The sequence below is a fragment of the Heloderma suspectum genome, chromosome 2 (assembly GCF_057233095.1).
Source record: "Heloderma suspectum isolate Gila_16-S chromosome 2, 16-S_ref, whole genome shotgun sequence".
Lineage (NCBI taxonomy): Eukaryota > Metazoa > Chordata > Lepidosauria > Squamata > Helodermatidae > Heloderma > Heloderma suspectum.
The window spans coordinates 401,773,503-401,793,759 of record NC_139459.1 but is presented as its reverse complement, the minus strand read 5'-3'; the positions used below and the strand labels follow the sequence as shown (position 1 = coordinate 401,793,759).

General features: G+C 47.3%; 1 protein-coding gene across 1 annotated transcript; it reads right to left on the bottom strand.

Annotated features, from left to right (window-relative positions):
- Positions 1–4,234: 4,234 nt before the first annotated feature.
- LOC146356650 (vomeronasal type-2 receptor 26-like) lies at positions 4,235–18,855 on the bottom strand. The gene is made up of 5 exons (XM_084830239.1): positions 18,794–18,855; positions 18,385–18,480; positions 16,180–16,465; positions 7,987–8,113; positions 4,235–5,139 (listed from the first exon to the last, which is right to left on the bottom strand). The coding sequence occupies exons 1-5, from the start codon at positions 18,853–18,855 to the stop codon at positions 4,235–4,237; spliced, it is 1,476 nt and encodes a 491-aa protein (XP_084686365.1).
- Positions 18,856–20,257: the final 1,402 nt, after the last annotated feature.

Below are 20,257 nucleotides of genomic sequence, written 5' to 3'. Positions count from 1 at the left end.
CAACATGAGGTCCAAAGAGGTGTCCATGCGAGTGAAGGAGGCCATCATTAGGCTGAGGAAACAAAATAAACCCATCAGAGAGATAGCAAAAACAGTGGGAGTGGCCAACACAACAGTTTGGAACATCCTGAAAAAGAAGGAATTAACTGGCAAGCTCAGCAACAGCAAAAGGCCTGGCAGACCATGGAAGACAACTAAAGTGGATGACCACAGAATGCTGCTCATGGTGAAGAGGAACCCTTTCACAACATCTAGCCAGGTCAAGAACACTCTTGTGGAGGTGGGCGTGTCATTGTCAGCATCTACAATCAAGAGACGGCTTTATGAATGTAAATACAGAGGCTTCACAACAAGGTGCAAACCACTGGTAACGCTCAAGAACAGACAGGCCAGATTAGCCTTTGCCAGCAAACACCTAAAAAAGCCTGCCCAGTTCTGGAATAAGATTCTTTGGACTGATGAAACCAAGATTAACTTGTGCCAGAATGATGGGAAGAGAAAAGTATGGAGAAGGAAAGGAACAGCTCATGATCCAAAGCATACCACATCATCTGTCAAACATGGTGGAGGCAGTGTTATGGCATGGGCATGTATGGCTGCCAATGGAGCCGGGTCACTGGTGTTTATTGATGACCTGACTAAAAGCAGCAGGATGAATTCTGAAGTGTATAGGGCTATACTTTCTGCTCAGATTCAGCCGAATGCTGCCAAACTGATAGGATGCCGTTTCATATTGCAGATAGATAATTACCCAAAACATACAGCTATAGCTACCCAAGAATTTCTCAAGGCAAAGAAGTGGGATGTTCCTCAATGGCCAAGTCAGTCGCCCGATCTCCACCCAACAGAGCATGCTTTTCACTTACTGAAGACAAGACTGAAGGCAGAAAGACCCACAAACAAGCAGCAGCTGAAGGCAGCTGTAGTGAAGGCCTGGCAAAGCATCTCGAGGGAGGAGCCTCAGCCTTGGGTCATGTCCATGGGTTCCAGACTTCAGGCAGTCATTGACTGCAAAGGATTTTCATCCAGGTATTAAAGGCAACCCTTAAGTTTGAAATGATGTTGGTTTGTTCCATTACTTATGAGCCACCAATGATGGGTGTGTGTTTATGCCACTGGCTGTCCTTCCTGAATGGTTAGTGCCCCACTTTTGTCAAACCCCTTGAATTACAGCTGAAAGTCCTGACTTGGCTCCCATCTGGGTGTGTTTCCTTTCAACCGCCAAAACAGTTATCCTTGTTCCAATATTTCTGGCCCTGACTGTAGTACTTAAATTTATGAGGTGAGGTGGCTGAGGGCTTTTTCTTGCTTTTTTAAAACTGTAAAACATATTTTAAAGACCCTGCACTTCATGGAACATGACATCACTTAGTCCTAACCCTCCTTTTGGTATAATCTGAGGCCTGCAGCTATTTAGGAGAAATTAATTAGGGATGGGCGGATTCCCTACCTGCTGGTCCATGGGGAATCCGCCTGCAGGGAGAGGCGATCCATTCCTCTTCCTGGAATCCTCTTCAGCCAGCCCCGCTCCACAGCGATTCTGTGGAGACGCCGGCTGGCTCCGAAGCACCAGCGATACGGCCGCCATGCCATATTGCTGGCTGAGGGGTATTGACTGAATGCGGACACAAATGGTGTCCAGGATGCCATCTGTGGCTGTAAAGGTCTTAGTTTAAGGTAAATGCAGCTGTAAATGGCTGCATTTAGCTTAAACTAAGACTTTTACAGCTGCAAATGGCATCCTGGACACCATTTGTGTCCCAGCTTTTCATTCATTCAATAGGCTACACAAATATTTGCGTAGCCTATCACATGAAAAAACAGGGCTGCAAATGGCATCCAGGATGTCCATTTGTGTCCGCAGTCAGTCCCCTTCAGCCAGCGATATGGCATAGCGGCCATATCGCTGCAATCCAGAGCCGGAGGATCCGAAGAGGATTCCATGGGGAGGCAGAGGTAAGTGTTCTGTTCCGCCACGGACTCTGGGGGGCTGGATTCTTTAGAATCTGGCCTCATTGGAGTCTGTGGCAGAATTGTCCGCCATCCCTAATTAAAATTGGGAGGGAGAAAGAAGTTTGTGGAGGCTGATTGAATCCTTTCCTCTGCAGAAGCCTAAAGTTCCAGTTTTGGTCAGTAAAACCAGATGCTTTGTGAAATACCATTATTTCACATGGAGTCCTTCCCGCCCTTCCCTCTCCCTCTTCAAAATTTCATTGCAAGCAAGCTCCCAGCAGTGGGCATGTAAGAGCAGAAAAGTAGGGGGAGAGAAAACAAGCGATGTTCAGACTGTGGAAGGAAGGTGGCAGTCTCCCTTAAAGTTTAAAAGACTCATGCTAGACTTGCTATTGGTCTGCTAAGGGAGTGAGTCCTAAGGTCTCTTAGAAAGTGCAAGATTACTGAGCTCAGAGGGTAGAAGCAAGCTTGTATTAAGGTAGATGATGGCAATTGGGGCAGCTCTAAAGATCTGGGGACCAGCTCGAAGAACTGGGGCCCATGCCAAGCTGGGCCCTTTCTCTAACAACACCTATGCCTGGCATTCTTTCTTAACTGCAGATGCCAGGATTGAACCTGAGCAGACCTCCACCATGTAGAGCAGGAGTACTAAGACTGGTATGGACCCTCACCTCCCCAAAATTGTAAGTCTGGCAGTACACGGATCCTGCCTAGGTTTCCATGGGAGTCAATGCCACAGGAAGAGAGTCCCTGAGCTTAAATGCAATCCCATCTGCCAGGACAACAGGAAGCCTCTGAGGAGGGTTTGGTTAGAAACGTCCCCCTTAAGTCAGCGTGGAGAGTTCAGTTCAGTTGCTGAGTCAGGAAGGCAGTTTGTATTTTGCAAAAAATACTGGATTTGGGCTGGGCAGAGAAAAGATGTAGGAGGGTTTATGCTTTGAGGGGCAGTTCAGGGCCCAGGAGAGGAGGGGGTATTTTTACCATCTGAATAAATATCACCACCCCTCCCTGGATGTAACTTTTTCTCCTTCTCTCTTTTTTTAGCAACACCCATCCACCAACCTGCAGGCGACATCTCTCCCCACCTCCTCCCCCAATTCTTTGCCTTTATTTCCAAAAACGTTTGTCCAAAGTGCCTAACACTTTGTTTTAAAATGACCACACAAAGCCAGCATCCAGAGGGGTAGAAGGAGCCCTGCAGCAGCGGGGAATGCAGTTGGTGGGATCCAAAAGGCCAAGAAACACAAAAAGAACAACCTGTGACATGTCCATGCAAAGGTCAGATGTATACAGGAGAAGCACAGTAACAATTCATAATAGCAGGAACTTCCAATGATACAATCTTCCTGGTTTTGCTATAGTAATTTAACACTTCGGGGGGTGGGTGGGGTCATCCATGCTCTCAATTAAGCCCAAAATGAATAGAATCAAACATGCTGATAAATTCTAGTTCAGTAGTTTCACTCTGGAACCTCCATTTTGAGTCTGTATAATGAAGTATGATTACCTTTGGGTCAGCCACGAAGTGTCCACAGAGGCCAAAGTGGTGAGTGCGGATATTTACCTCCTCTCTTGGCTGCAACCCTCTTTGCCATAGCAGGCCCAAGTGAGTGGGAATGCTTGTTTCTGAAAGGAGGAAGGCCAGTGGAGTTCACATAATGGAGCTTTTCCAACCTGTCTCCTCCCGGAAATAACTGCTTCTGTTTCTTTTGGGGCTTCCACTATGAAGCACTAAATCTCCCTTGTGTAAGTGGTAGGTCCCGCTTGTGCAATGTACCCACTTGCAGAAGGGAATTGCTAGGGCTTTAAGGAATCCATGGGGTGGGGGGGCATAAGCACCCAGTTGGATTCTGCCCAAAGGGAATAAACTGGACTGAGAATTCTTCTTCCTTACAGTTTACATAGGTAAGTAAAAATTAACAGGCTGCTGGGGAAAAAACAACAACAATCTGTTCTATATTCAGGGCCAGGTCTGGCTTCTAAAATGAATTTATTTATTCATTTATGCATAGAAATCTTTTTATACCATGTTTTGGCACTGAAATGGAACTACAAGGCATTTTACATTGGGAAAATCTCAAAATACCCGGATAGCATTCAAACATAGAGTAAAACAGTTAAAAACAACAATAACAACAACAACACATAGACAGCAACATTAAAATGTCAAAGGGATTTTCTCTGGTGTGTTTCCAAAGTTGGAATAAAGCCTCTTTTGCCAAGCACAGAATATAGTGGAGAAAAAAATAGCAGAATATTTGGTAAAAAAGAAAAATCTGATTTATACTTTTGTTTTCATCATAAGGTGCTCCTTTGTATTCAGATCTGGTCTCATAATAATAATGTAGCATTTGGGAAGAAAGATGCAGCCCAGCAACCCAGCACTGGAGGCCAAGATGGAAAAGACCTGCACAGCTACCATGTATTTCCCCTTCGTGCTCAGATAGGTGGGCACAAAGGAAATCCAAACACTGCTGAAGACCAGCATGCTGAAGGTGATCAGCTTGGCTTCATTGAAGGCCCCAGGCAGCTTCCTGGCTAGGAAAGCCACTGTGAAGCAGATGGCAGCCAGGAAACCCATGTAGCCAAGGGCACTATAAAAGAGGATGACAGACCCTTCATTGCATTGTAGGATGATCTCCCCAGGCTGAGAGTGCTTGTCAGAATCTGGGAATGGGGGGGTGATTCCCAGCCAGATGGTGCAGATGACAACTTGGACACCGGAACAGTAAAGGACAATGGAGTTGGCCAGACTCTTTCCCAGCCATCCCCTCACCCTGTTCCCTGGCTTTGTGGCCAGGAAGGCCAGCACCACAGTGATAGTTTTGGCCAAGAGAGAAGAGACGGCAACTGAGAAGATGATGCTGAAGGCCATTTGCCGGAGGAGGCAGGTCGCTTTCCTTGGCCGGCCAATGAAGACAAAGGAGGACAAGAAGGAAAGCAGAAGGGAGACAAGGAGTATGTAGGAGAGGTCCCGGTTGTTGGCTTTAACTACTGGAGTTTCTAGGAATTTAATGAAGATTCCTAACACAAACGCTGTGATTAAGGACAAGAATAGGGCAAAGGAAGCCAGGATGATCCCCAAATATTCTTCATAGGAGAGGAAAGTTATCTCCTTTGGGATACATTGATTTTGGTCCTTGTTTGGATGCTGATCATCTGGACACTTGCTGCAATGGTCTGCATCTGGACAAAGGAGAAGAGAAACATCTCCCTTATCTCTTTAGCAATCCCTGTTCCTTTACATTCCATCAAATATATTCTTCTGGTGTGATTAGCAACACACATTAATTTCATGCAGGTGTGGAATATCAGGCAAGCTTTTCATATTTGCACACCATTACTCCTGTTGCCAAGTTATGAAATTATATAATTAGATTCCTCCAGGAGAATTCTGGATTAAAATCTGGGATTCCAAAGTCCAATGCAACTCAACTCAATCTCTTGGTAGAAGAGTAATTAAAATTTTCTCATCTTTGGGGCTTCTCAGATGGGAAATAAAAGTGCCAGACAATTAGTGAATGTTGCTTGGCTTATCAGTACCCTTTACCGATACGAAAGGAATCCAAAGAAGAAGGGCCAGGTTATGCACTCAGGGCACCTTGGGGTTAGTGCTCACACTAGATTGATAGTGACATCGCACTTACAGAATCGTAAAATGACTCATAAAAACAGGAATGTGATCAAAGAAGTAAACCAGGGGAATCGCCTCAGATCATAAATGCAAGTGATATGTTTTGAGAAACAGGATGGAGTCAAAGAAATAATTCTTGTGTCAGAAACACACCTGTAACATGTTGGTCATGAAATTCTGGAATATATTCAAGGTGTGTGTGTGTGTGTGTGTGTATACACACATACACACACACACATACACACACACACACATACACACACACACACACACACACACACCTTGAAAAGAACTTAGAAATTCAGTATTATTATTCAGACAAAAGTGATGGGGAGAGCAATGCTATGGCCACTGGACAGCATCGGGGGGGGGGGATAGTTTGGATTCCTGGGTCCAAGGTCAGAGACAGTGCTTCAACCTTGGTCCCAGGAGTCTGAGCTCCCCTCCCCTCCGCTTCCCCCTCCACCTTGCAGCTGACATGGAGAGAACTGTGCCAGCTGCCTGTCCTAGTTCCCAAAAAGGACCTCCAAGAGAATGGAAAGGGGCATTTCTGTGGCCTAGGAGGAGAGAGGACTGGGGAAGTAGGGATACATGCTATCCCCAGCCCTCCCAGCCTCCTCCCCCGCCCCTTCTCAGAGCCCCTGCTAGATGGCAAAAATGCAGAGCGGGAGAAGCACAGAGGTACTGAGTTCAGAGGCTGATGGGCATCGAGATAGGAATTCATCCTTAAAGAATAGAAATGTATTCTTAGATACATTTTCCCCTAATGGAACATATTCAAATGAAGAAAAAACAATTGAAACATGTGTTACAGCCACACACACACACACACACACATGATTTAAAGCATCGTGGTAAGTCGTTTCTGCTCTACTTAAGAGCTGTCAGGGTGGAAACTGAGCCGATAGAACCCCAGCGCAGTTCTGCTTCTGAGGAGGATCAGCAACTGGTGGGAGAGGAGCACGCTCATCTCTCACAAGCACACCAGCTGGCAGAGATTCCTCCTGCCAGCATTCCTGAGATAGATAGTGACCTTGGTAGTGAGCAAGTGTGGGAGGGGAGCTTGCTAGATGCTCGACGCAGACGCAGGGAGCGACGAGCGATGGAGAGCGCGGAAAGGAGGCGTAGCGCCCGTTTGGTGCTCAAGCAACGGCCACGTCCCATGGACCCAAGGGAAAGAGGGAGGATCTCTCCCTAGCCCATAAGTTCAGGGTCTTCAAGTGATTCTCCTTCAGACGGGGACCAACTGCCTACCCGGAGCATAGGCTACTCTGCTGTTCCTTGCTTAGTCGCTGGTGATTAGCATCTGAAAGAGTCATTAAGTTGTAAAAGGATTAAAGCCTTGAAAAGAATCCTTTCGTCTGTGTCTTGAGTTGGCTATTGGAGTCTACTGAAAGAGGCCTCTAGGGCGCTCCTGACCGTAGCCTTGACTTAAGGTGATATTGAATCTATCATGAGTTTGTGGGGCAATCTACATTACAACTTTAAACTGGTTTTGAACCTGTTTTTAGCAATTACGGCTACCAAATACAGGAATTCTGGGAATTGTAGCTCTAGGAAGAGGGGCCGCTTGGGCAGGGGACAGGGGTCTCTAGCAAAGAATTCTCAGTACTCTCATGAAACTGCAGGATCCCTTTAGATCAACCGGTTTGAAACCAGGCCTCATTATTCTCCAGTATGAACAACCCACCGTTGGTGTTTCGTGTGTTTAGACATGGCTTAACCAAGGGAAGGGGATTGGTGGGAGATTCAGGAGAGGTAAAAGAAGGACTCCTTCACACAGCACATAGTTAATCCATGGAATTCTCTACCACAAGATGTAGTGATGGCTGCCAACTTGGACAGGTTTAAAAGGGCTACCTCGAGTATCAGATGCAGTATGCCGACGTAGACCAGGTTCTGGGGAAGGGGAGCAGGAGGGTGTCACTGCACTGGTGTCCTGCTTGTGGGCTTCTGGCTGGCCACTGTGTAAACAGAATCCAGGACTAGATGGACCCTTGGCCTGAACCAGCATGGCTCTTCTTATGTTCTTATGTTCATTTACAAATAAACTCAAGCATTATAGCATGACACTAAGCTTCCATTGACTTCCTTCCCAAGGAAACCAACCCTTGGTGAGCAATTTCTCACCACTCAGAGAAGTGGGGTGAAGGTAACCATTAACCATGGAAGACTAGCATACAAGGCAAAGTGCAGAAGAGGCATCTAGGTTGGTGGTGCTGATCCCTGCCCCATCCTCTGCCTCCACACCCTCCAGCCCTCAGTCCATCCTCCCAGGTCATTTCTTGGGACTCACTTTGTGAGACGAATTATGGATATTGCAATAAAGGATCCAAGTTGAGGAATGCCCTTAAGGAAAGAAAACCCACATTTCTGCAATTTTCCCCAGAGTCACCCACCTTCTTGGGAGGAGATGGTCCCCTCCATACAGGGAGGACAGGCATAACAACAAATTGGCTTTCCTTCCTGAACCACCTTGACGAATCCAGGGCGGCAGCTTTCCACACACCTGGAGTGAGGCAGGGGCTGAGCACAAAAACAAGGACCAGTAAGGGAAATATGTTAGGTCCGTTTTAGCTACAGAAATGGGAGGCAGAGTTGAAAGGACCCAACAGGGCCTCTACAATTGAATGTGAAGCCTGTAACTAAGCCCAAACACATGCCACCGAAATCACCGCATGTGGCTTCCCAGTTTACTCTCCCTGGGGCTTATCCTCCCCTTCCTCTTTTGTTTCATTGTGTCCAGTTTTAAGGGACCGGTCCACTTGCAGTCTAGTATCAAGTGCCATATAGACTGGAGGTGCTATATAAATGGGCAAATAGTTTAAGTAGCAAGTAACCCGCAACCTGTGTTTGAAGGCAATACTTCTGGTTCAAAGCTGGGAAGCAGAGCTGGGAAAAGGCTCCCCTCTCTCTGAGATCTGGAAGAACTGCTGCTCGTTGGACCTGACAGGGAGTCCAAGGCAGCCCCACCTGCAGTAGCCTCCCCCAGCCTGGTGCCCTCCAGATGTGTTGGACTGCAACTCCCTTCATTCTCAGCTAATGCCCATGAAGGGTTGGAAAAATGGAAGTTGCACTACAATGTATCTAGAGGTCAGCAGGGTAAGGAATGCTGACCGAGAGCCTGTTACATCTACTGGAGGTTTAGAGAGGGTAAAGAACTACAGTGACATGGAAGGAATTATTTTCCTCACCTTGTTGAGCCATTGGGGCCACACAATGGCATCCTGGTCAATGGTGAACTTGAGCTCTGGGGATCCCCGACTTTCCATTCTCCCAAATTTCAATTTAACAAGAGAGTTATTGGGAAACTTCACCCAGTTCACGATGTCAAAGTCAGCTGCTAGGTCTCCGTTCCCGTCCAAATGCACTCCATCCATAGAATTATTGTAAAACTGGGAATTTCTCAGGAAAGGGTGAAGCTAGAAAGGTAGAGAAAACACCACCACTGAGAAAACAAGAAAGCACACTTGATATGGCACTTCTTCCATTTTCATGCTTGTATCTTCTATGGCTCAGGGCTGGTTCCAGACTCAAGTGGCTGTGCGTGTCTCTTAGCATGTGCAAGGGACCTGTTTTCCTCCCAGAAAGTCCTTTTGTCTGCTTTAGCAGTTTAGGAAGCTGAAGCCATTAAATATATAACCTTAGTTTTACACGCCAAGGAGAATTCTGCAATCTGGGCCTGGTCTTACCCTCAGGTAAAGGGAGAGAGCCCACTTCATGGGGCATATTTTGGGTACCACTAAATGGCAGTAACCCCTTCATGGATCACTGCCTTGTTGTGGTGAAGGGGCTTACATAACTCAGTGAAGCCATATAAGCTATGCTGTGCAGGGCCACCCAAGACGGACAGGTCATGGCGGAGAGTTCTGAGAAAATGTGGTCCACTGGAGAAGGAAATGGCAACCCACTCCAGTATTCTTGCCAAGAAAACCCCATGGAACGTATCACAAGGCTAAAAGAGATGATGCCGGAAGATGAGCCCCTCAGGTCAGAAGGTGTCCAATATACTACTGGGGAAGAGCTGAGGGTATTTCCAAGTAGCACCAGAAAGAGTGACGCGGCTGGGCTAAAGCTGAAAGGACACTCAGCTGTGGATGTGTCTGGTGGTGAAAAGAAAATCCGATGCTGTAAAGAACAATATTGTTTAGGAACCTGGAATGTCAGATCAATGAATCAAGGTAAGCTGGAGGTGGTCAAACATGAGATTAGGGATGTCAGAGAATTCCGCCACGGATCTCGGTGAGGCCGAATGCTAGTGCATTCGGCCCCCCAAAATCTGTGGCAGAACGGCCTGCCACCCCCCCGCCCCCCTGCGGATCCCCCCCAGGATGAGACTTATCTGGGGCAGATCTTCCGGGCGGCGGCAGCTCTGCCGTAGCCACCGCCATTTGCGTACGCGTTGTTTTTTTGTTTTGTTTTTTTACCCAGAGCCCTCCGCGGCCGGAAATCCAGCTGCGGACGGCTCTGGCCTAGCTGGGCTGGGCTGGGCCTGGCTGGCTGCTCCACGGAGCTGCTGCGGAGCACAGCCGGCCGTTGGAGGATTCCGGGGGGAGGAACGGAGCGCCTCCCCCCCGGCCAGGATTCCGGGGGGAGGGACAGAATGCCTCCACCCCCACCATCAACATAATCCGCAAAAGGTAAGTCACTTTCGTACATCCCTACATGAGATGGCAAGATTGAACATCGACATCTTGGGAATCAGCGAACTAAAATGGACAAGCATGGGCGAATTTAATTCAGATGACCATTATATCTACTACTGTGGGCAAGAATCCCTTAGAAGAAATGGAGTAGCACTCATAGTCAACAAAAGGGTGGGAAAAGCAGTACTGGGGTACAATCTCAAAAATGACAGAATGATCTCAGTACGAATCCAAGGCAAACCATTCAACATCACAGTAATTCAAGTCTATGCCCCAACCACTGAGGCCGAAGAAGCTGAGGTTGATCGGTTCTATGAAGACCTACAACACCTTCTAGAACGAACACCAAAAAAAGATGTCCTCTTCATCACAGGGGATTGGAATGCTAAAGTAGGAAGTCAAGAAATCACCAGGATAACAGGCAAGCATGGCCTTGGTGTACAAAATGAAGCAGGACAAAGGCTAATAGAGTTTTGCCAAGAGAACATGCTGATCATAGGAAACACTCTTTTCCAACAGCACAAGAGGCGACTCTACACATGGACATCACCAGATGGTCAATATCGAAATCAGATTGATTATGTCCTTTGCAGCCAAAGATGAAGAAGCTCTATACAGGCAGTAAAAACAAGACCTGGAGCTGACTGTGGCTCAGATCATGAGGTTCTTATTGCAAAATTTCTGCTTAAATTGAAGAACGTAGGGAAAACCAAGCTGCATGTGGCACAGAGTAGTAGATGGCAGTATTGCCACCGAAACTCTCCCACGACCTGAGTTCGATCCCAGCGGAAGCTGGGTCCCAGGTAGCCGGCTCAAGTCGACTCAGCCTTCCATCCTTCCGAGGTCGGTAAAATGAGTACCCAGCTTGCTTGGGGAAAGGTAGTCATGACTGGGGAAGGCAATGGCAAACCACCCTGCTACAGTCTGCCATGAAAACACCAGCGAAAGCGGCACCCCTCTAGGAGTCAGCAATGACTCAGTGCTTGCACACAGGGAAAACCACTAAACCATTCAGCTATGACCTAAATCATATCCCTTATGAATATACAGTGGAGGAGAGGAATAGATTTCAGGGATTAGACCTGATAGACAGAGTGCCTGAGGAACTATGGACGGAGGTCCGTAACATTGTTCAGGAGGCAGCAGCGAAATCCATCCCAAAGAAAAAGAAATGCAAGAAAGCAAAGTGGCTGTCTGAGGAGGCTTTACAAGTAGCTGAGGAAAGAAGGGAAGCGAAAAGCAAGGGAGAAAGGGGAAGATATATCCAACTGAATGCAGAGTTCCAGAGAATAGCAAGGAGAGACAAGAAGGCCTTCTTAAATGAACAATGCAAAGAAATCGAGGAAAACAACAGAATGGGAAAGACTAGAGATCTCTTCAAGAAAATCGGAGATCTCAAGGGAACGTTTTGTGCAAAGACGGGCATGATAAAGGACAAAGAAGGCAGGGACCTAACAGAAGCAGATGAGATTAAGAAGAGGTGGAAAGAATACACAGAAGAACTATACAGGAAAGATCTTAATGTCCCTGATAACCATGATAGTGCGGTCGCTGAACTTGAGCCAGACATCCTAGAGAGTGAAGTCAAGTGGGCCTTAGGAAGCATTAGTAACAACAATGCTAGTGGAGATGACAGTATTCCAGCAGAGCTATTTAAAATCCTAAAAGATGATGCTGTTAAAGTGCTGCACTCAATAGGCCAACACATTTGGAACACTCAACAGTGGCCACAAGACTGGAAAAGGTCAGTCTACATTCCAATTCCAAAGAAGGGCAATGCCAAAGAGTGTTCAAACTACCGTACAATTGAGCTCATTTCACATGCCAGCAAGGTGATGCTCAAAATCCTACAAGCTAGGCTTCAGCAGTATGCGAACCGAGAACTACTGGAAGTACAAGCTGGGTTCCGAAGAGGCAGAGGAACTAGAGATCAAATCACTTCGCTGGATCATGGAGAAAGCAAGAGAATTCCAGAAAAATGTCTATTTCTGCTTCATTGACTAAAGCCTTTGATTGTGTGGATCACAACAAACTTTGGCAAATTCTGAAAGAAATGGGAGTACCAGACCACCTTACCTGTCTCCTGAGAAACCTGTACGAGGGTCAAGAAGCAACAGTAAGAACCGGACATGGAACAACTGATTGGTTCAAAATTGGGAAAGGAATACGACAAGGCTGCATATTGTCACCCTGCTTATTTAACTTATATGTAGAGTACATCATGAGAAACACTGGATTGGATGAATCACAGGTTGGAATTAAGATTGCCGGGAGAATAATCAACAACCTCAGATACGCAGAGGATACCACCCTAATGGAAGAAAGCGAAGAGGATCTGAAGAACCTCTTGTTGAGGGTGAAAGTGGAGAGTGCAAAAGCGGGTTTGAAACTCAACGTTAAAAAAACTCAGATCATGGCATCTGGCCCCATCACTTCCTGGCATATGGAAGGGGAAGAAATGGAAGCAGTGACAGATGTTATTTTTTTGGGCTCCAAGATCACTGCAGACGGTGACTGAAGCCATGAAATTAAAAGATGCTTGCTCCTTGGGAGGAAAGCTATGGCCAACCTAGACAGCATAGTAAGAAGCAGAGACATCACTTTGCCGACCAAGGTCCGTCTAATCAAAGCTATGGTTTTCCCAGTAGCAACATATGGCTGTGAGAGCTGGACTATAAGGAAGGCTGAGCGCTGAAGAATTGATGCTTTCGAACTGTGGTGCTGGAGAAGACTCTTATGAGTCCCCTGGACTGCAAGGAGGTCAAATCAGTCAGTCCTAAAGGAAATCAACCCTGAGTGCTCATTGGAAGGACAGATCCTGAAGCTGAAGCTCAAATATTTTGGCCACCAAATGCGAAGAGAAAAGTCACTGGAAAAGACCCTGATGCTGGGAAGGATTGAAGGCAAAAGGAGAAGGGGACAGCAGAGGATGAGATGGCTAGATAGCATCACCGATGCAATGAATATGAACTTGAGCACGCTCCGGGAGAAAGCGGAGGACAGGAAGGCCTGGCTTGCTATGGTCCATGGGGTCACGAAGAGTCAGACACGACTTAACGACTGAACACTAAAATGGCAGTAAATGGTCAGTTATGTAATGAAGGCTGCAATCTTATACATGTCTACACAGAAATGAAGTCCACTGAATTCAGTGGGATTCTTCCCAAGTAACCTATTAGACAAATTTACCTAGGAGAAAGTCCACTGAGCTTAATGGGATGTCTGAGTATGGATGAATAGGATTTTGCTGTAAATATTATTGCTTCAGGCAGATCTATGATGGGACCAAACCTGGAATCCTGGGTATACTGCACCTCAAAAAGGATATTGTAGAGATGGAGAAGGTGCAGAAAAAGCCACCAAGAGTATTAAGGGCTGTAGTCACTCCCTTATGGAGGATGTTTACAGCATAAGGAACTGTTTAGCTTAGCGAAAAGGTGAGTGAGGGGAGATCATGCTGTAAATATTGTGTCTTTGGTATGTGCTTGGGAGATAATCTGCATTTCCCCTTTCAGGCATAAACATTGATTTAGAACAATTGCTCCTGCCAGAAAACAATTCTCTACTTGATATAAAAGCAGATGCAAGAAATGCTTCTGCCCATAGTGGAGAAAGAGAGGTTTAACACAAAAGGATGAGGGAAAGTACAGGTTGGCACAATAGCAAAAGCCACCCCCCAAAATAAATAAAAAATATACATACAAATCAAACAGTATCAGCACATGAGCCATTCATACATATCCAGACACCCGTTCAGATGCCAGCACTACACACACTGACAACGGGAAGGAGGGAGGGGTGGACAGAGGTGCCCCAGTGGAGCCAGGTAGATGACAAAAGAGTGGGGCATAGGGAATGGGCCAGTGCAGACACCGAGGAGTTGCACCACTGATGTGGGCCATGACCAGACCGGCTGAGTCCTCTGTGTCAGGTGTAAGGTGACCCAAAGATAAAGCAGCATATGGCATTTCACAGCTGTTTTCGCTCCATAAATATCTGGCTTTTCATTTCATTTTCTTACATTCTCAGCTTCTAAATCCAAGGTGACCATGCTGGAATTGTACAATTGATCGTCATGTTCAACAGAGGTATCTGTGATGGGAAAGCGAATACCTGCCATGGCTGCAGCCTTTGAATTTCCAGCCTGCCTCCACCCTCCACCACCCTCCTCTTGGATCTGGACAGATAAGCAGCATCCAAGGCACGGGACAGAGCATGGACAGTGTTGTAAATGATGTAGCTATTGAGAGACAGGATTCTCTCCACATCCTCTTGGGGCAGGGCCTCCAGTTTGTCATTCTCCCTGCATCTTGTCCAGCCTTTCACAGACAATGCATGCCTTGAGTATGAACAAGAAAAAGTTTTCTCCACAAACTGCTTGATAGTAAAGGAAAAGGGTGAAAAGTCATCATACGTTGTCCTTTTATTTGGCTGCAGAATGAACGAAAACATACCAAATATATATTGGAAAGGAAGACCATTATACTTCAACTCCAAGGCGAAGTCCCACAAAGCGGTTGTGACCCAGACTTTTCCTACAATGGGTTTCATCAAGAATTCAATATACCGTTGCATAACGTTTATTCCAATTAAGAAGTATCTAGTCTCTGCACAATAAACAAAGACATTGACTTGTCTCCAATTCTGGAATGAACGATGAGGGAAGTCCACTTCATTCCTATTCAGTCCTGAGATGCTTTGTGAGAAAGCAACACAAACACCGTTCCTGATGAGCTCTGGGGTCAAGGCCCTCATGCATCTCTCTCCATTGTTGGTGTCTGGAACAACAAGACCAATCAACGTCCATTTGAAATGCAGGAGAAGTTTCACGATCCCCAGGTACTGGGTTCCTTCTTTGGGGACCATCCGGTAGAAAAAGGGAAACTGAGTTTTATCACTCAGAACATGAGAAACAAAAGCATAACTGACCTGGCAAAAAAGGAACAGATTTGTGGTTTGTTTTGCTTCTTTTCTGTGTGAGTGTGTGTATGTGTGTGTGTGTGCGTGCGTGCATTCGTGTGTGTGTGTGTGTGTGTGTGTGAGAGAGAGAGAGAGAGCAGGGGACAGAGAAGGCAAGAAAGGGGGAATTGTCAGGCCCTCACTTGAGTTCTCCTAATTTTTATCCCAAATCTGCTTCCCTGCCATTTCCACCCATTGGTTCTGGCCTTGCCCTTGAGAGCAGCAGAGACCAAAATATGAGAGCGCTTTCCCAGATACCAGATGAGAGGACAGCCCCTGTTTATTAGGGATGAACGGAGCTCAGGAAATGAGTAGCGACTGGAGCAGCAGCAACTCCATCACATACGGCATCTCTACACCAGCCTAAAATCCTGCATTTAAAACGGGGCTTTCTGCTTCAGTTTTAAATGCAGGATTTACACAGCCTATCACGGTAAAGGCAGCCACGCAAAAGGCCGCCATTTGCATCCCTGCTCTTTGCCGTGATAGGCTATGTAAATACTTATGTAGCCTATCACGGCTGCAAGGACGCAAATGGCAGCCGCAGGAGCCTGGCCGCAGCCAGCCGGGAGACCAGCTGCCACTGCCGGAGCTGCCGCCGCTGCCGCCGGAGCCACCGCCGCCCCAGGTAAGTTCTGTCGCAGGGGGATTTCCCTCCCCCTCTACTGATGTCCCTGAGCCTCTCTTACTTTCTGAGCTATAAGCATATGAATGAGGAGCAAACTACACATGATGTTATTCATGTGAATTGGCCTTGAGTACAGGACATAAATAGCTTCACAGATATCTAGTGAGCTCCACAATAGAGATAAGGACTGTGGTATGGTGGTCGGAAGATTTTAACACTTTGCAGCCCTCTGTGGATCAGGACCACTTATATTCATGGGGAGGGGAAGCTCCTTTTGAAGTTCTTCACAGAACTTTTGGGTTTCCTGGTAGAAGACCCAAAAGAGTTGGGTTCAGTCTGCCAACCCCATCCCCCTGCACCTGTGGTATTTTGTAGATGCCCAACATGGTTGAAATCTGGATGGAGATGTCTGTCCCTTCTAGAACAGCCAAGGGGTGATTCTGTGTTCTACACTTGTAGTTGGGAACATTCATTTGCCCAGGAGAGAGCAGGTCCAGCAAGGCATCCGAAGTCAGTCTGGCATCAAAATAGTTGTCATGGGTGTTGTAGCCCAGGGTGATGTTGGCTAAGAGCTTTGGATTCTGATTGATCTCCTGGGTGGCAAAGAAGAAAGACAGGATCTTCCAGTACTCTGTGGGTCCTTTCCTGAAAGAAAGAAAGAAAGAAAGAAAGAAAGAAAGAAAGAAAGAAAGAAAATTGTCACATTCTCATCCTGTCTTTAATGAAACAATTGTATTCAGTTGTTGCCTCTTTCGGTCCACGAGCTTCTTTGCTTCTTTGACCCCATGGGTCTTCCAAGCAGTATAAATCTTGGCATTACATTTCTAGAAGTTTCCTCACGCTAACCCTGATCCCGAGCCAAAGCCAGAAGCACAAGAGCCAATCCCCACTTAATGCTTTGCTTGTGTAGGCTCAGCTGGGGAATGTGTGTCCGGGGTCAAGAGCCAGGATCCATTTTAAAACAAAACCAGAGCAGATGTGCGCCCCGGTGCTGGAATCAGGCACATTCAACCCTTGAAACTGCAGGAGAAATAGTGGCAGGACAAAGGGTGAGGATTTAGTTCATTAAATGATGGGGCGTTGCTCCAAGGCCACTTTCCCCATACTGATGCCCTCCAGTGCTAACAACTTCAATGAAGGTGTGTGTCAGCATGCCTGGATGCAATTGTGGTAAATGGAACGAGCAGCCTCTAAATGGGAAAGTACATAGCTGAACGATTCTTTTCTGTGTGAGTGTGTGTATGTGTGTGCGTGCGTGTGTGCATGCGTGTGAGAGAGAGAGAGAGAGAAAGAGAGAGAGTGAGTGAGAGAGAGAGAGAGAGAGAGAGAGAGAGAGAAGGGGACAGAGAAGGCAAAGGGGGGGTTGTCAGGCCCTCGCTTGAGTTATCCTAATTTTTGTCCCAAATCTGCTTCCCTGCCATTTCCACCCGTTGGTTTTGGCCTTGCCCTTGAGAGCAGCATAGACCAAGCCTGGTCCGTCTTCAGATATCTGACCAGTGCTGTCACATCTCCCCTTCATCTTTTCTTCCCCATGCAAATGACACCCAGCTCTTTCCACCGTTCTTCACTGGCCTTGGTTTCCAGACTAACACTCGCAATCTTAATAGGCAGTCATGAGGGGGGATGGGGGGATAGACCGGGGCGGGGCGGGGGGAGGGAGGGAGGGGGGGAGGGAGAGAAATGCTCTGCTTGTTCCTGTGCCTGTTCACATTGTTGAAAATAAAAGTGGATGTTTGTTCCGCATGCCAAGAAGAGTACAGAAGGACATTGTAGCTTAAAAGGAGCCTGGCCTGGCCTGGCCAGCGGCAGTTTCAGCTTCTGGAATGGTGGCTGTGCTCTGGTCAAATGGACCCAATGGCCCTCAATTGAATTGTCTCATGATATGTTACTTCTCTTCAATGCCATTTGCTCTACCTTGCGTGCCATGTTTTCGGAAGACAGATGGGATGTAAATCAAATGAACCAGCAGGTTTTGCACTGAATGGAGGCTTTGTTTGATGCGCACGCACGCGCACGCACGCACGCACGCACGCGCACACACACACACACACACACACACACGGAAAAATATGAGAGCACTTTCCCAGATACCAGATGAGAGGACAGCCCCTGTTTATTAGGGATGAACGGAGCTCGGGAAATGAGTAGCGACTGGAGCAGCAGCAACGCCATCACATAGGGCATCTCTACACCAGCCTAAAATCCTGCATTTAAAGCAGGGCTTTCTGCTTCTGTTTTAAATGCAGGATCACAACTGACTCCCTTTACAGGCACTTCCTTTCCCCCCTCCTCTTCCCCCCCTTCTCCCCCATATCTGAATCTCCCATGATCTTTCATTGATCTCTCTCCTCTTCTTGCCACTTTAACTCTTTTCACGGAGGGAACTGAAGCGGAACACATGGGGTTAATTTGACAGCTCGTGATCTGCCATCTATTTAAAAACGGAACAAAGGGCATTGAGTGCAGGAGGGTCACGGCGTTGTGCAAAGAGCCCGCCAACTTCGGTGAAGGCGCAATCCCAATCACAGGATAAAAGCCCTGTGTGATGAAGCCCAAGGACTTACCAGTCAAGACTGATAGAAGGCGGCTTGTTGAAAGTGGATGGTAGAAACCTTGCTCCTGTGGCATAGATGACCCCGCCAATGAGGAGGTCTCCTGGCCTGTAATGATTCAGTGGGGCTGATTCATCCCTTTCCAAAGTCAAGGGGCATTTGGCCTGGAGCATCCCAGAGGTTGTCTTGGGCAGCAGCAGCAGCCATAGCAGGATCATTCTGGAAACGCCTGACACAGCCTCCCTCCTCCTACCTGCTCCTCTAAACTAACTGGATGTAGAATGAGAGGAAGGCAAAGTCCTCTTGCAAGATGGATGGGTCAGTGGCTTCCCTAATATAGATGAAGGTCAGGGAGGCGAGGGCTCACATCTGGAGGAGTTGAAAGCAAATCCACTCTACACACCTGCCGAGTCCTCCTCACCTGACCTCAAGCTCAGCCAAGCTCTCCATGGCCCCGGAGGCCTGTGCAAGACGCTGCTGCATGTTGCTCAGTATTCTGATGTTTACTTCAGTGGACTCCAGGGGGAAATTTGAAAAAAGAGTCCCTTGAGGTTTGGCAGAAAGAAGAATAAACCACTATGATTTTGATAATTATACACGGAAGAAGTTGCATCACCTCTGCAACTTCCTGAAGTCTCTATTTGGTCGGAGAAAAAAATGTTTGCAAGAACTCACAGATCTGGATCCACACTCTTGACATGGGCTGGGGTGGTGGGTGAGTGAGGCAGGTGAGCTTGGCCTGACCTTTACCCGTGAACACCCTCATATGGACCAGGATCAGGATAGCCTTGGGGATACCAGCTTCAGCCGTGTGCCGCCCTCCCCATCTGAGAGGGACCCTTCTAACCTGGCACCCTCTTACCATGCCCAGACTCAGCACCCACCAGGAACAGCAGCCCCAGACACCAGTGGGCCCCTTACATCTTGTTGGGTTGCCATTTTTTTCTTCTTCAAGGTCACATGTGGGACCCACACAGGGGAGATCTGGAGCCAGGAGGAGACACTGGAGGCAGTGGGGCAAGAGATGCCCAATTTCGCCCTGTCCTGTCCCCAGAGAGGTTGCTGGGAGTGGCTCTGGGGCAGTCCAGGAAAACTCAGCCAACGGGAAAATACCCCTGTGTTGACCAGACCGTTGAAAGAGTCCCAGAGAAATGCCTGAGGAGGGGATAGAAAGAGTTCCAACTTTCAGCGAAGGTACCACACGGGGGTGGCATGGGTGGGTGGGTGGGATGGAGCTGAAGCTATAAACAAATGTCTGACCATGGGAAAACAATGAAACATGGGAAAACAGTGACCCCCCCCTCCTCAGTGGATGCTCTCTTGCCTCCCCCCACCCCAGAGTCCTCCCTGTGTGGCATCAGAAATGGCAACTCCAAATCTTCCCATCAGCTTACATAAAAATGTAAGGAGAACTGTGTTGGATCGGGTCCAAGGTCCACCTCATCCAACATTCAGTCCATGGAGTGGCCACCCAGCTGCTTGTGGGAAACTCACGAGCAGGAGATAAGTGCAAGAGGACCCTTCTGCCCATGTTCCCCAGCAACTGGTGTACATATTTTTGTTAGAAGACCTGCAGTTTCACATTTGAGTTGGATGGATACCATCTGTGCCGGGTGATTTATTCACGTTCATTTTGTCAATAGCAGTGAGGCCTTCATCATTTGTCATGACTATTTGCCTCAGTTCCTCGTCATCTGCAGTGAAGGCAAATGAAAATAATTCATTCCTCTTCTCTGCAGTATTTTTTGTCCTCCTTTAATACTCCTTGAACTGTGTTGTCATCCAAAGGTCCAACTGCCTCCCTAGCTGGTTTCCTGCTTCTGATATATTAAAATAATTCTTTATTTTTGCCCCTGATGTTGTTAGTGTTATGCTCCTCAGAAGT